Source organism: Typopeltis vanoorti, chromosome 7 (genome assembly GCF_054136105.1).
Source record: "Typopeltis vanoorti isolate ZY-2024b chromosome 7, IOZ_Tvanoo_1.0, whole genome shotgun sequence".
NCBI lineage: Eukaryota > Metazoa > Arthropoda > Arachnida > Uropygi > Thelyphonidae > Typopeltis > Typopeltis vanoorti.
In genome coordinates this window covers 17,900,652-17,915,818 of record NC_143555.1, presented here as the reverse complement: position 1 = coordinate 17,915,818, position 15,167 = coordinate 17,900,652, and the positions used below count along the sequence as shown (strand labels likewise).

Here is a 15,167-nt window from a genome sequence, read left to right as displayed (position 1 = left end):
ATTATAATCACCTGCCTCATAATTTCACACATGTTCCCTTTTCTTTGATACCACTGCATGTTTATTCATCTTCCAAGTCAAAACCTCATGGTCACTCTTTCCAACTAGGGGGGGGGGGGGGATGTCATCTCAGTTATTATCAGCTCTTCGGATGCTATGACCAAATCCAAAACTCTTGAACCTCTTGTTCCCACTATTGGATGTTGCCTAAGACATCTGTCCTTCAAGAATTCTAGAAATTCCGTTCCCCTATTACTACATGCATTTTCCTCATCCCAGCTAATACTACTGTAGTTAAAATCTCCCATAACAATCATTCTTCTTGCACTTGCCAAACTCAACTGCCTAAACATCTCCTGCTCCCTACCCTCTGTACCCCTTGGCTTGTAGCAATGCCCACTAAATATCCTGTCTTGCCCACTTCTACCTCACACCATATGCTTTCAAAACCATTAGTGTCAATGCCTTCCAAAGCCTCTTAGAGGATATAAGTGATCACTTATCATAAGCAGTACTCGACCACCATGTTTTCCCCCTCCTATCCTGCCAATAAAATGCTGTACCCTGCTACTTCTATTCCTGTTATTATATCATCTTCTGTCAACCATGTCTCAGTGATCCTAATAATCTTTGGCCAGGCTGCCGCTATCAGTGCCACCAATTCATCTCCTTTATTCCGGGCATAAAAATGTCACTGTTTCTATACTTATCATTATCCCCTCTAGACCCCACTGGAATATGACCTGAAATGATATATGAACAACCTGAAATGCTTAAATCTGGAGATATAAAAGTTTTACAGTTATTACCAGCATATTTCAGAATGTTCTGACAGCTGGGCATTAATACAATCTCTGCTCCAGAGGACTGGAGGAGATTGTAATAATATATAAAAATAGAAATAAACCAATGTGAGAAATAGAAATTCTTTATTCAATGTTCAATGAAAAAATTATGCAATCATACATAAAAAGTAGCTATGAAAAACTGATGAAGGAAAAAGTGATAAAGATCAAGCTAGGTTTAGGTTAAACAGGGATGCCAAGACCAATTTTTTTTTTTTTTTTTTTACCACAAAGGGTTAAGAAATCAGGTAAATATAACAAAGATCAGTACAATTTTTAAATTTGTCTAGGGACAAACTATATAACGATGTCTAAACAAATTTAAGTGAATTTACAAGTTAAGGAAACTTGATCTTAAATCAAGTGTAAGGCACGAAAGTATGCTCTCAGGTTTTTGGAATATAAGCGTCACTAAATGAAGATGAAAGAAACATGAATGATGAAGGAGCATACTGTGAAAAAAAAAAAAAAGTGATGTAAATGCAGCATTGATAGATGAGAAAAATGAAAACAGCAGCAGTGGAGACAAAGAAACATCATGGTTATGCCAAGTCATATCCCATACAAATCAAGCACTCAAGCGACTGGAGAAACATCTAGTGAGTACCACTCACTAGATGTTTCTCAAACATCTTTCACAAAGAAGGAAGAAAGATGAAGTGCAAGTTAATAGAAAGGAAGAATGAAAGAGCACAAAATGAAAGATAGTACAACTGTGTATTTCTTGAACATTTAGAACATTTATTATATTACTATTTATTATAATTAGGACAATCACACATTGTTTTAATTAATTATTCATAAAATATTTATTTTTTACACAATAAAAAATATATTGAAAATTAATAATAATATGAAAATGGCCAAGAATTAATGTAAATCATTGACAGCACATGTGTCAGCTTGTTATTGTTGATAATGCAGCAGAGCAATTCTGAAAAGGAAAGTAATTTTTTTAATGCATGGCGGATTTTAGATGCAAGGCATAAGAAAATACTAAAGAAAAGTGCAAATATTATTATTTTCTTGTATAGGAAGTTATTTACCTCTAGACAAAGAAACAAGCTGACAGGGATAATCAACAAGCATAGAAGTGAAGTACCTGTATGTGACCAATTGAATCCTTTCCTTTATTGTTACATGGTGATCAGCATCCATTATACAAATTATGGACTCTACAACAGTGTTATAAATAATTGTTTTAATTTCCAATGTTTCGATACCATCATATTAAGGTCATCATCTGGAGTATACATATATATATACACAGAGACAAGCTAAGTTACATTTCACATAGTATGCTGAAGAGACAATGACTTGATCAGTGGTTATTCTGCTGGCCTGACCTCTAGTGAAAAATAAAATAAAATTACAATAAACAAATGAAATAAAATAAATTAACTGCATTAAAGCTATATTCTATTTAAGACAACATCAGAGAAACATTCTTTCATATAGATACTTTTGTTACAGTGAAAATGATGTCCTAATTTAACATGACAATTGTTATATTAGATTTAGGATCCTGGACTACCTATGGTTCTATTTATAATTTAACTCTTAAGGAGAAAGGTTAAGAGGGTAGAATATGGGCCTTCCATATGTTTGGGATTTTTAGATCATCATTACTGTCAAGATTAGGGTGATTGATAAGAATCTCACAGGCCGCCTTAAATTTACGTTCATACCATGTTTCGGTGTGATGTAAACAACAGGTGCCTTTCCAGTCAATTCTGAAAGAATTCTGATATGAATTGTGCATCCTTTCTCCTATATAGGGCAAATTACAGGTGCAATGAATACGGTATACCCCGGGGTGGGCCAGTAAAGGGAGTGGATCCTTGGATGTGTTGAGTAAGTTCTTCAATTTTGCAGGAGGTTTAAAGGTGGCTTTAAGGTTGTATTTTTGTGGTATTCTATTTATTTTGTCTAATATCCTTTAATGTACAGAATGGTTACAGTTTTATTATAGTATTGTTATTTTTGTTTTTAAATGAGGTCTTGTACAGAATTTTGTAGATAGTATTTTGGCTGAAACCATTTTTTAAGAAAGTATTGCTCATAACTTTTAATTCATCTTTAAGCTTAATTGGAGTTTTCACTGGAGCAAATCTCCTGTACACCCCCTGAGGGTACATGGCACGAATTTGATGATGATGATGACAAACTATCTATATGAAAGAATGTTTCTCTGATGTTGTTTAAATAGAATATAGCTTTGATGTAGTTAATTTATTTTATTTCATTTATTTATTGTAATTTTATTTTATTTTAACTAGATGTCAGGACAGTATAGTAACTGTTGATCAAATCATCGTCTCTTTAGCATACTATGTGAAATTAATTTAGCTTGTCTCTGTGTATATATATATATATATATATATACACTCCAGATGATGATGTTAATATGAAGGTCAAAACGTCGGGAAATTAAAATAATTATTCATAATACAGTGTAGAGTCCATAATTTGTGTAAAATGACCAATTCAATCCATATGCATCATAAGCAGTGAATGAGGACTGCAGTGGGAGAATGCTAGAAAATAAGCTGGAAGCTGACAGTATTGAAATAAAGAGAGAGAGAGAGAGAGAGAGAGAGAGAGAGAGGTGATGAAAAATTACAAAATTAGAAGTTAAGAAATAATGATGAGAGACTTCCCATGAAATTAAGGAATTAAATGGATGTTTTTATTAAGAAGTGCATGGACATACAGCCTGCTAAAGGCAATGGATATACTGCTACTTTTAAAGTACTCCTTACTGGATTTCTTTCATTTAACTGACAATAGCAAAGTAAGCGATAATTCCTGTTATTATGGAATGAAAGAAAAGAAACTATTTTATTATAAAATGTGCTACTGTTATGTTATGTAAGAACACTCATTTTTCATACTGGATGGAAGTATTATATGTTTCTGTTGATGAATATTCTCTTTACCATTGGAAAGTAGGATTATTTTGTTTCTTCTGTTAAACTCTCTCTCTCTCTCTCTCCTGAATGAAAAGGAAAGGATGACTAAGAAGATACTTTTGTCAGAAGTCTTAAAAATTACAGAGAGCCATGAGCTCAGCTATTGGTGATGTGACAGCTAAGAGTAAAGATGGACAGTATGCTGATTTCTAAAGGATTAGTTAGGATTGAACAAGCCTATTCCCTTTGGGGATGTAAAAGGCATTAGTCTATTTATTTATTTAAAAAGAAAATCATATTAACAATGAATATATGAAACTACCGTGAACAAATAAATAAATGAGAGTGCCACAAAACATCAAAAGTAGAATAGCATAGCCAAAGATTAAAGGAAGAACTCATCACTACTCAGATGGTCAGGTAGCAAAAAAAAAGTATGATTTCATGAAGATGACTAAGGTTTTCACAGAGAGCTTATCAATATCCAAAAGTAAATAAACTTACTTTGAAGGGAGATATTCCATTTCTTTCTAAATATATTTTGTCATTCACGGGATTTCCTTCACAATACTCCATTGTCAATACTCTTGGTGATGTTAAATTCCAAAAAATTTCTGGAATCTATAAAGTTTATATTGAAAGAATAAAGAATATCATAAACAGTCAAACTAAATTGCCTATTTTAAGATATATTCATAGGAAGAGTGTCCATGTACTTTAACAAACTTAATTATTACAGTAGCAAAGATATTTTATTTTGAAGTGGTCTGTCGGACAATATCAAAATACAATACCTTTTGTGGTTATTATAATATCAACTAAATTCTGTAACCTACAAATGATCCATCTGACCATTAGAATATATATTCTAAGGCTATAGGACATAACTTCTGCACTGGCAAGGTTAAACCTCACTCACAATTAGGTGGTTGTAACACTGTTCTTAGTGTAGTGGAAATCACCTTTCACTACACTAAGAAGAGCTCACCACATGCCTTCTGGTCTAGATGTTATCTAGACCAGAAGGCATGTGGTGAGCTGTAAACACTTGATCCTAAATCTACATCCCATACTTATATAACAAGATTCTTGTCTCTCTCTCTCTCTCTCTTTTCAATTAACATATGGTGTTTCGTAACACTTTTGATATGGACACATCTATTTAATAATGCACACACATCTGGTTGACTAGGTTCCTTTGAGGATATGGGAAATGTTAGTGAAAATTCAGAGGGAAGTGACTAAGACAGTGGCTAGTCTGCATTATATCCACTCTTCATATGTCAACCAAACTTTGTTTAGTTTGGTTGAAGGTATCCATGGAAGCTGAGAATGAGTGTAATCAAGAAAGGAATGAGAGCTAGATTTTTCTCTCAGAGTGATGTATTTAAATTGCTTGCCTTTGGAGGTAGTGAGTGTAGGCAGCATAAATGAATTCAAAAAAGGTATGACAACTGGCATGAGTGATGTATGGCTTCAATCATCCCTGACTCACTAGAGCTCTATAGTAATAATCATAATGATAATCATCATCAAATTTACAACTGCACGATTTTCTACTGAAAATACATTCAAAGAATATTTTTGTACAAAAAACTTTTGTAAAACTTTTTTCATGGTGTGGAGCAAAATTTCTGGGGATCTGAAGTAAGTTATCAACATCCCTTACTCAGTGGCAAAGAACTGTTATCAAGAATTGGATTGACCTTTGTATCAAGGGACACCATAAATTTGTCATTCTCGATGTCAGTTTTGTTTCTTCATGGGATGACAAAGGTGATAAAATCACCTTTTTCATCTCATTCTTCCTCTAGCCATTGTAAAATATTTAAACCTTCTGCTGCAAAAATTGTCCACACAGTTAGCCTAGTGGCTTTGCACTTCGCAACCATATGCCTAGGGAAGGAGTGTTCTAGGTTCGATTCCCGTTGGTGACATGAGGAGCTGAAGGATCTTCCTCAGCCATAGCCAAGTTGGCCAGTCTTGGGCATAGACAGTAAAGTTTTTCCCCCAGTTTATTCTGGGGTTTTTCATCCTGCAAAGCAGGCAAATCAGTCTTGAGAACTCAACACTACAGGACATAGGATACACCAGGGTGTAGGGATGACCACCTTATCCTGTGAACGGTTTGAGGTCCAAGGATTAATAAACCCTCAACACCGCAAGGTAAAAGAGGGTAAAAGGAAGATGAGATGCTGCAAAAATTGGGATTATCTCATTCGATTTCCATCTATAAGAAAGAAGAGATAACATATTTGAAACTTACCAAATATCTATAAGAAAATGTAGAAATTATCTGCAAGAAAAAGTATAAGATCATGCATTCATAATATTCTTCAAAAGACAAAACCAGTAATCACCAACAAATGAAATCAATTTAAAAAGTAAACATATCTCATCATGACAGCAGACATGAAAACTAATTATCATAAAAATTATGATAGCAATAATTATTCCACATAAGCTATATATAACACAACAGGCAGCATCTGTGAAAAAGCTATCAAATTGCTGTAGTGTTGCTACTGATTTTTGAATTCTTAGATTTTTTGCTAGGAGAGGGGTGAATGAGCAGAACAGCTTGCCAGAGACTCCTGCAAAATAATGATAATAATAATTATTATTATCATTATTATTTTGCATCATAGTTATTATTTATATGTGCACTCCATGGAGTCAAAAGACTCATCACAGAAGATCCACTTTATCCATTAACACAATACTAATCATACATCTCCTTAAACCTATTCACCATTGGAGAACTCACAACCACCTCAAGCAATCCATTCTACTCATTCACCACTCTTAAAAGTAAAGAACCTATACTCCATACCCTTACTAACCACACTCTTAGACAACTTCTAAGTGTGACCCCTAGTTTTCCTCCTACTCCCAATGTATTGAAAAATTTCTTCTGTGTTAATATAATAATATACCATTAGTAACTAATAAGTTTCTATCATATTCCTCTTCTCCACATGTCAGCTAAGCTATGTAACCCACACACACATTCAATCTAAACTCATAGGGAACATTCCACAGACCTGTCACTAGCTTGGTCACTCATCTCTGAATCCTCTCCAGCACCTTCCAATCTTCAAGAAACGCAGGTGACGAAATCTGTGCACAGTAGTCAACATGTGGCAGAATCATAGGGTTATCATCATTATAAAAAGAGATCATAACCTCCCTATCTTTACTTGTGAATGTGTTCTACATAATCCAATAATCCTCTGAGCTATTTTGCAAACTCTTGCAATACGTCCTCTGAATTTCAAATTTCTATCCACCATCACCCCCCAGATCCCTAATCTCATCAATTTCTTGTAAAACTACTACCATCAATATGATATATCATCATCATCAAATTCCTGACATGTACTCTTAAGAGATATACAGGATATAATAGTAATACATGAAAAATTTACATCATTAACTTCCTATCTACAATTTTCCTCCAAATCAATCTATTACCTGTCACGACTCCAACATTATCAGATCTTATATTTCTGCCTTCTAACACACATTTTACTGCATCAATATGGCTATATCTTGGTCTTCCTCTGGTGTTTTTTCTGCCAACCTGACAGAGAACACTTATTGAGTGACCATACCACCTGAGATTTGCTCTGCTAACACATTCCTGGATGCTAAAAATATCAAGTTCTTTCCTAATATCCTCCTTTTTAGTATGGTATTACCATTGACGCCATCTGTTCAAGCACCTAATCTTTGTCAGGACTCTCATATCTACAGTCAGTAATCTTCAGTCAGGAGTTATATTTCTAACCTAGCTCTCACATCCATAAGTTAAAATTGGTTTGAACACTGTCTTGTATACATCTAATTTAGTGTTTTGACTAATTTCTCTCTTCTTCCATATAAATTTATTCGGTTGACTTCCTACCATACCAGCTTTGTTGATTCTGTAGTCTATTTCCATATTTAATTTACCATCTTCACTAAAAATCGTGCCTAAGTAGATGAACTTGTTCTATAGGTCTTATAGAACAAGTTCTATAGGTCTCCATTCACAATACAGTTGATATTTTCATTGTCATTGTCTTGTTATTGCTGATCTTCATACCACATCTATTACAACAGTTATTCAATTTAATCAAGGAATCTTGCAGACTTGAAGCAGATTTATTTAGATGTATAACATCATCTGCATAAAGCAAAGAGTGAAGATCAACATCTCCAATTTTGATATAAGGTTTAATGCCACTTTCTTCATACTGTGATTCATATAAATAATGAATAACAGAGGGGATAATGTACATTCTTGTCTCACCAGATTTAATATTAAACCATCTTCCTGTACTTCCTTCAATTCTAACTGCTCACTTTCAACTCAAATAAAGACTTAGTATTGCTTGGTATAATGACCCACTGACACCATATAACTGCAGCGTATTGAATAGCTTCTCTCTTGGCACCTTGTCATATGCCTTTTCCAAATCGACAAAACTTAAATACAGATCTTTGTTATATTCCCATGCTTTCTCGACTATTTGTCGTAAAGTGAAGATCTGATCCTGACAGCCTCTATTTGGCCTGAATCCAGCTTGTTCTTCACCAAGCTTCTCTTCCATAATCCTTCTCAACCATTTCTCAAGTATACTGTCATAAATCTTACTAGAAACACTCAGTAGGGAAATACCTCTATAATTCTCAATTTTTCAACATCCTCCAGAATATTTTGCCACCTTCCTGATATTTATTTTCTATGTTCTTGCCAGTCTTCTCATGACTTTTGTTTAGATAGTTTTACAAAGTGTTTAAGCTTTCTTACATTTGTCTAATAAGTCAAATGTAATAAGGCGAATAAATCAGCACAAGTTGACTTATTTGTCAGGAACTTTCAATATGCTTTCTTCTTTTCCTTCACTGCCTCTTTAACTTCCTGTGTCCACCATGGAGTTCTGATTTTTCTATCCTTGCAGACAACCTCACCACATGCCTGTCTGGCTGAATCAATCAATGTTGATACGATACAACCAATATGATACAAAGTGTGTAATCTTTTCAATCTGAAGTGCATTACCTTACAATTTACAACAATGAATTGAAACCATTGTACTTTGCCCACACTGCCAATTTCCTAAAATCGTCCTGTAAGATACATATACTGCCAATTTTTTTGATTTTGCAAAGGCATTTGACAGGATGCCACATGATAAGCTGATACTTAAGTTGTAGCACATGGGTTTAGATGTCGGGTTAGTCAACTGGATTGAGGATTGGCTGTCTGATAGGAGGCAGAAGGTTACAAGTGGGATCCCACAGGGCTCTGTACTGGGACCTGTATTGTTTAATCTTTATATCAATGACATTGTCAATGGATTGCAGGGGAATATTCAGTTGATTGCAGATGATGTGAAGCTGGGAAGGGTTATTAGTAATAGTGTGGATGTAGCAGCCCTGCAAGAGTATTTGAATGAACTAGACAGATGGGTAAATGAATGGGGGTTTGGTTTAATGCAAAATGTAAACTCTTGAAGTTTGGGATACATCGATGGGAGGCTGCATACTCAATTAAAGGAGCTGTACTGGAGGAAGTAGAGAGACAAGATATCTGACGATGATGATTGCTTGATAGGAAACTGAAATTCAGGGGGCATATTGCAAAGGTGGTAAAGGTAACAAAGAAGGATTGCTGCAATACTGAGAAGGACGCTGACCTGCAGAGATATAACAGTTATCATTCTGCTGTATAAGACCACCCTGATCAGACCACACTTACACTATTGTTCTTAAATTTGGTCCCCAGGATTTGAAGGGAATAAATTAACTGTGGAAAGGGTACAGAGGCAGATAACAAAGATGGTTTCAGGACAGTACAATGTTAATTATGAGGATTGGCTGAGGGAATGTGAACTGCAGGTTTTGGTAGGTAGAAGAAGGAGAGGCGATATGATTGAGACTTTTAAACTGTTGAGAGGCAGTAAGGGTTGACACCGGGGAGTTCTTTCACTTGGTGGAACAGCAGGAAGGAGCGATGACAAGGGACCTCCGTGGAAGTTACGAAAGGAAGCCGTGAGCAAAAGGGTGAGGAGTGGTTTCTTTGGATGGAGGGTGGTTGAACCGTGGAATGCATTGCCTTCCACGGTTGAGAGCAAAAATGGTCAATGAATTCAAGGAGTGGTATGATAGATTTTGTGTTTCCTAGGAAGGACCACCTATGATGAGTCTCTCGACTCCATGGAGGTCTGAATAATAATAATAAGATATCTACCTCACCTTTTTCAACTACTGCCCTTCCTAGTTTTACATTATCCGCAAACAACTGAATATCCTCCTTCAAATCTTCTGCTTTTTTAACATTAATGTTAAAAAAGCAGAAGAAAAATAGTGGTAATAGCACAGAGCCCTGGGGAACTCCACTAATCACCTTGATTCCACTCCACCATATGTCACCCCTATGATGTCTGCCTATCAGCCAACCCCTCATCCATTCCATGTCACCAACATCACATAAATTCCATTTCCTCCTACTTATGTAATAGTTTTCCATGCAGTATTCTGTCAAATGTCTTTGCAAAGTCCAGTAGTGTCAGAGTGTAGCTATTTCCTTTCTCCAATTAGAAATTACTGATGCCCTTTACAAAGCCATGCTGTTCCCTATAAAGTATCATATTACTATCAATCCATTATTGAATTCTACTTTAAACCAACTTTTCCAGTACTTTAACCACCACTCCAGAGATACTTAATTGGACAAAATATTTGCTACTTCTATCTTGGAGCAACCTTTATGTCATGGAACTATCTTATTCTCTTTCCACTCCCTAGGAACCTTCCCAGAGCTAAGACTTAGATTAATCAACTTCGTCAGAGGCACTGCCAGTTCATTTGCACATTCTCATAGCACACGAACTGACATGCTATCCAGAGCAACTGCAGTATTCACATTGATATTTTTCAATATACTGAGTAACTTCAGTTCATCTACCTAAATGCTCATATTAGTCTCTGTCACCTCGGTAACTGCAAAGTCACCAAATAGATGATATACTCTTGCAAAGTGATCATTTAGCAATTGAACTATTTCTGTTTCTGTCACTTTCCTACCATCAGCACTGAGTAAAGTTATCTTTCCACAATTATTCTTTCTCTTACTTGCTACGTAGCAAAAAAACTCTTTTGGATTTACTTTGGCCTGCTTAGCTAATTTTCTCTTAAAATCTAATTTCGCATTCATTACCATACTAGTTACCCTTCTAGCTTGTGCTTTATACTGCTCATGGGAATGCTGATCACCAATGCTTTCTTCTTTTGCAACTCCTGCTTTATATTGCTAGTCATCAACTTAATCCCTATTCTGTTTATCCACCTGACCATGAGTATGCATTCTGATACTGCCTTGCACAAACAATCCTTGATCACTTCCTATGCACTAATGCCATTCATTCTATATAGTTTCTTATGCTATTGCATAAGAAACTATATAGAATATAGTTATAGTTATGAATATAATTATAATATAGTTATGCTATTGCTCCAAGTTTCCCCCCTAAGTTTGTCATAATCGCTATGTTTGTAATTCCACATAAACCCTTTCTTGTATGAAATTTTTACATGTTGAGCAACCTCCCAAGATAAGACTGCATGCTCACTTTCCCCAATCAGAGGTAGAGTTGCTACTGCAGTTATAGGTACATCTTCTGATGCTATTACCAGATCCAATACTCAAAAACATGGTCCCTTCCATCATGTGTTTCAGGTAATCATCCCTTAGTAACCGTATAAATTCCATTTCCATTTTGCCATGTGTCCTTTCCTCCTTCTGGTCTATATTCCTATAGTTGAAGTCTCCCATAATAATTGCTCGGCCTGCACTAATTGTTTTTATGTTAATAAATTTTTTTCTGGGCCCCGAGACTATAGCAGCAACCAACAATATATTTTGTCCTACTGGCCTTTATTTCACATCCGACAACCTCATATATGAACCATGAACCATTTCCATCAGATTTACAATTTTCCTTAACTTCTGTTTTTGTCGGCTGAAGTTCTTCAGCTATCATTAATATCCATTACATTCTATTCCTGTAACTACATCATTCTCTAGCAATCAGGTCTCATTGATGCTGATAATTTTTGGCCAAGTTGAGCTGGCCAGTGCCAAGTACTGCTCTCCTTTATTTCTGATACTTTGGGAATTCGTGTACATGTATTTCAACATCCCCCTTGGGCCCACAGTTACCTTGACATAATGTCATTACCTGCCCATTCAGATTCGACACCTGAGAAACTACATCCAACTCATCACAATCATTCCTGCACTCATACTGATTTTTTACAGGGTGGCTAGACATATGCTTGATTGCTTCATCTCTAATATCTCGTTTCCTTGGTTTTGCACTTCCAGCCTCTCACTAAACAACAATTTCTCCAAGCACCTAACTCCAAATCATTTAAGTGTAGTCCATCAAGCATTATAGGTCATTACATCCATCAAATTCACTCCACAATTTCTAAACTGCAAACCATTCTTCCTGCACAATCTTCTGATTGACTCAATGGCAATCTCTGAGTTTTCTCCCTCAGAATGCTATGCTATCATACTGAGGCAGAAAACTCACAATCTTTACTTTCTTGCTCTTCATTTTTGCTTCTTCTAGCAACTCTTGCATATCTTCTCTCATTGCATATTTCTCACCTTTCAAATAATTTGTGTGTTTCAGATCACTTTCTCATGAAGTATAGCTCTTATCATCGAATCTTCATACAATACTAATTCTCTTTTCTACTAGTTTCTCACACTTTTATGCTTTTCACATTCACTATTTCTATCATTCTCTCTCTCTTGCATTCTGTTCTGTACCACATGCCAATTGTTTCCCCAGTCACTTGAGTTCGCATTCTGTCCTGTGAGAATCCGCATAATCATGCAATTTCTTTGTATGCTGGCATCTCATTATTCACATTACTACTTTCAACCACTTCCTTCAAACTCTCATTCGTATTTCATGCACTATCATTCACTGCTTCCATTATATTCTCCACAACATTTTGACAATTCTGCCGTATATCCATAATATCAGTCACTTCATTCTTTCTTTCCCGACATGACTCACACTTCTTGCACACAAAACACTTCCAACACAATTATGGAGTCAAAAGATAATCCATTCCAGTTATTCATCACTCTCCAAGCAAAAAAAATGTAGTCCTCACACTCCTACTAACCATGCTCTTACACAAGTTCTAAGGGTAACCTCTAGTACTCTCCCTACTCAGCATGTGCTGAAAAATTTCTTATGTGTCAATCTTGTAGAGCCTCAATATCTTATAAGTCTTTATTGTGTCCCCTCTTTTCTGCCTGTCAACTAAATTTTTCAATCTACACATCTTCAGTCTCTTCTAACAGGGAACATTCCACATACCTGCCACTCTCTTCATCACTTGTCTCTGAATCCTCTTCACTGACCTTTTCATCACAAAGAAACTCGGGTGATTAGTAGTTAAGATGCAGCAGTATCATAGCCTTATAAAAAAGGATAATAATCTCTATCTCTACTTTAAATTAAAGATACCAAGAAATTAAATACTTGGTTTAATCCTGTATCCAACTTTATATGAGACCTCAATAAAGGTCTAAACCAGTCTGGGTAGTGACCCTTCCCATAATGCATAGCATTATGGGATACTATGGCAAGTGATGTAAAGTCATAAGCTTCTATATACAAGTTGCCCCAGTCCTGAAAATAGTTCAGGCACAAACTTGTTTGCTTACACTTGGATAAAGAATTAAACCAAGTATATATTATCTTTAATTTATAGCATAACCAAGTGGAAAAACTTACAACATCTATCTCTACTTGTTAATATCTTCTTCAACATCCAAGTGATCATTTGAGCTATTTTGCAATATGCCTTCTGAACTCCAAATCTCTGACCACCATCAACCCCTAACATCATTAAATAAAAGTCTGAATTCAACATTATGTAATTTTTTTATTCCTAAGTGCACGACTTTACATTTTACCACATTAAACTGAACCATTACCCTTTGCCACCGACAATTTATTTAAATCATCCCTACATGACATTTTGCATCATTCACAACAAGCTGGATATGCCTAAATGCAAACACATATGCACACCAATTTGTATGTGTGTGTGTTGAACTATACCTAATACCTTTCTGTTTGCAACCAAATAATCATAGCAAGAAGTGAAGATGAACTCCAAAAATCAATATATGCCTTAAACATAAGTGCAAAAATTGGAATGCAAATGTTAACGGACAAAACATAAATAGCTTTTAGAAGACCATTTCCAGTCAGAAGTAAAATCATGATAGAAAACAAAATTTTAGAACAAATTAACTGCTTCAAATTTTCTAAAGATAACAGGAATGATCAATAATATTTTCAAACCTAACCAAGTTCAAAAGCATACAAGAATAAGAGTGATCCTTCTCATAATGCACAGCATTATACATGTCTGCCAGGAGATGTGCTTTGTATTATGGGATACTAAGGCAAGTGATGTGAAGTCATACCACCTTTACCACGAGTTGCCCCAGTCCTGAAAATACTTCGGGCGCAAACTTTGTTTGCTTACACTTAGATAAAGGATTAAACCAAGTATATAATTTCTTGGTATCTTGAATTTATAGTGTAACCAAGTGAAAAACCTTCCAATAAGAATAAGAGTTGTTAAAGTTTTGACAAGATCCTGTATGGAAGTGAATTATGGACCATAAAGACTGCAGAAGGAAATAGCAAGCTATACTCTCTGGGACAAAAGAAGAAGCACAGAAATACGTAAAGAACTAAAAATAGACTCTGTATTGGACAAAGTGTGTGAATACCGAAAGAAGTGGACTGACCACATCAAAAGAATGGACAGTTCAAGACTACCCCAAAAAATACTCCAATACCACCTAGTTGGAGGATACAGAAGTCAGGGACAACCAAGGAAAAGATGGAAGGAGAACAGGCCTCTGGGCCTAAATCCCGGAAAGGATGATGATAATGATGATAATTAATTTAATTAAACAGTAGTGGCTCCATTAGATAGCCCTGAGGTACTCCACTAACCATCCTCATTCTCCCAATTTCTATTCTATCACATTCCAATTTCTATTCTGCCAAACATCTACTTGCTGGTGTCTGTTGTTGAGCAACTTATCTACATAACCAGCCATATCCATTCTCATCTGCTCCAACATATGTAATAGATTTATAAAACACAGGAATTTATTAGTATTACATAAATAAATTATACCAACTAGTTTTACTGCATAAAATAAAATATGTCTTCTTCTTCAGGTCTAAACACATCAAACAAATATAAATACAAAGATCACAAAACTGATTGAACACTAAAAACTATTACAATATAAATAGGTAAATTCATGCTAAAATGTAAAAATATGGGGCATGCATTAGCTGTC

At 35.4% G+C, this 15,167-nt stretch overlaps 1 protein-coding gene across 9 annotated transcripts in view; it reads right to left on the bottom strand.

Moving 5' to 3' along the window:
- Window positions 1-15,167, bottom strand: part of Adck1 (aarF domain containing kinase 1) — a 433,204-nt gene that overhangs the window by 183,423 nt on the left and 234,614 nt on the right. For all 9 annotated transcript variants that reach the window (XR_016548573.1, XR_016548574.1, XM_090395708.1 and 6 more), the window contains one exon: window positions 4,262-4,378. Coding sequence is in view for 7 of the 9 variants with exons in the window: in XM_090395708.1 (XP_090251834.1) it covers window positions 4,262-4,378 (117 nt within the window). In the remaining 2 variants the exon portion in view is untranslated. The remainder of the gene's footprint in view (window positions 1-4,261; window positions 4,379-15,167) is intronic.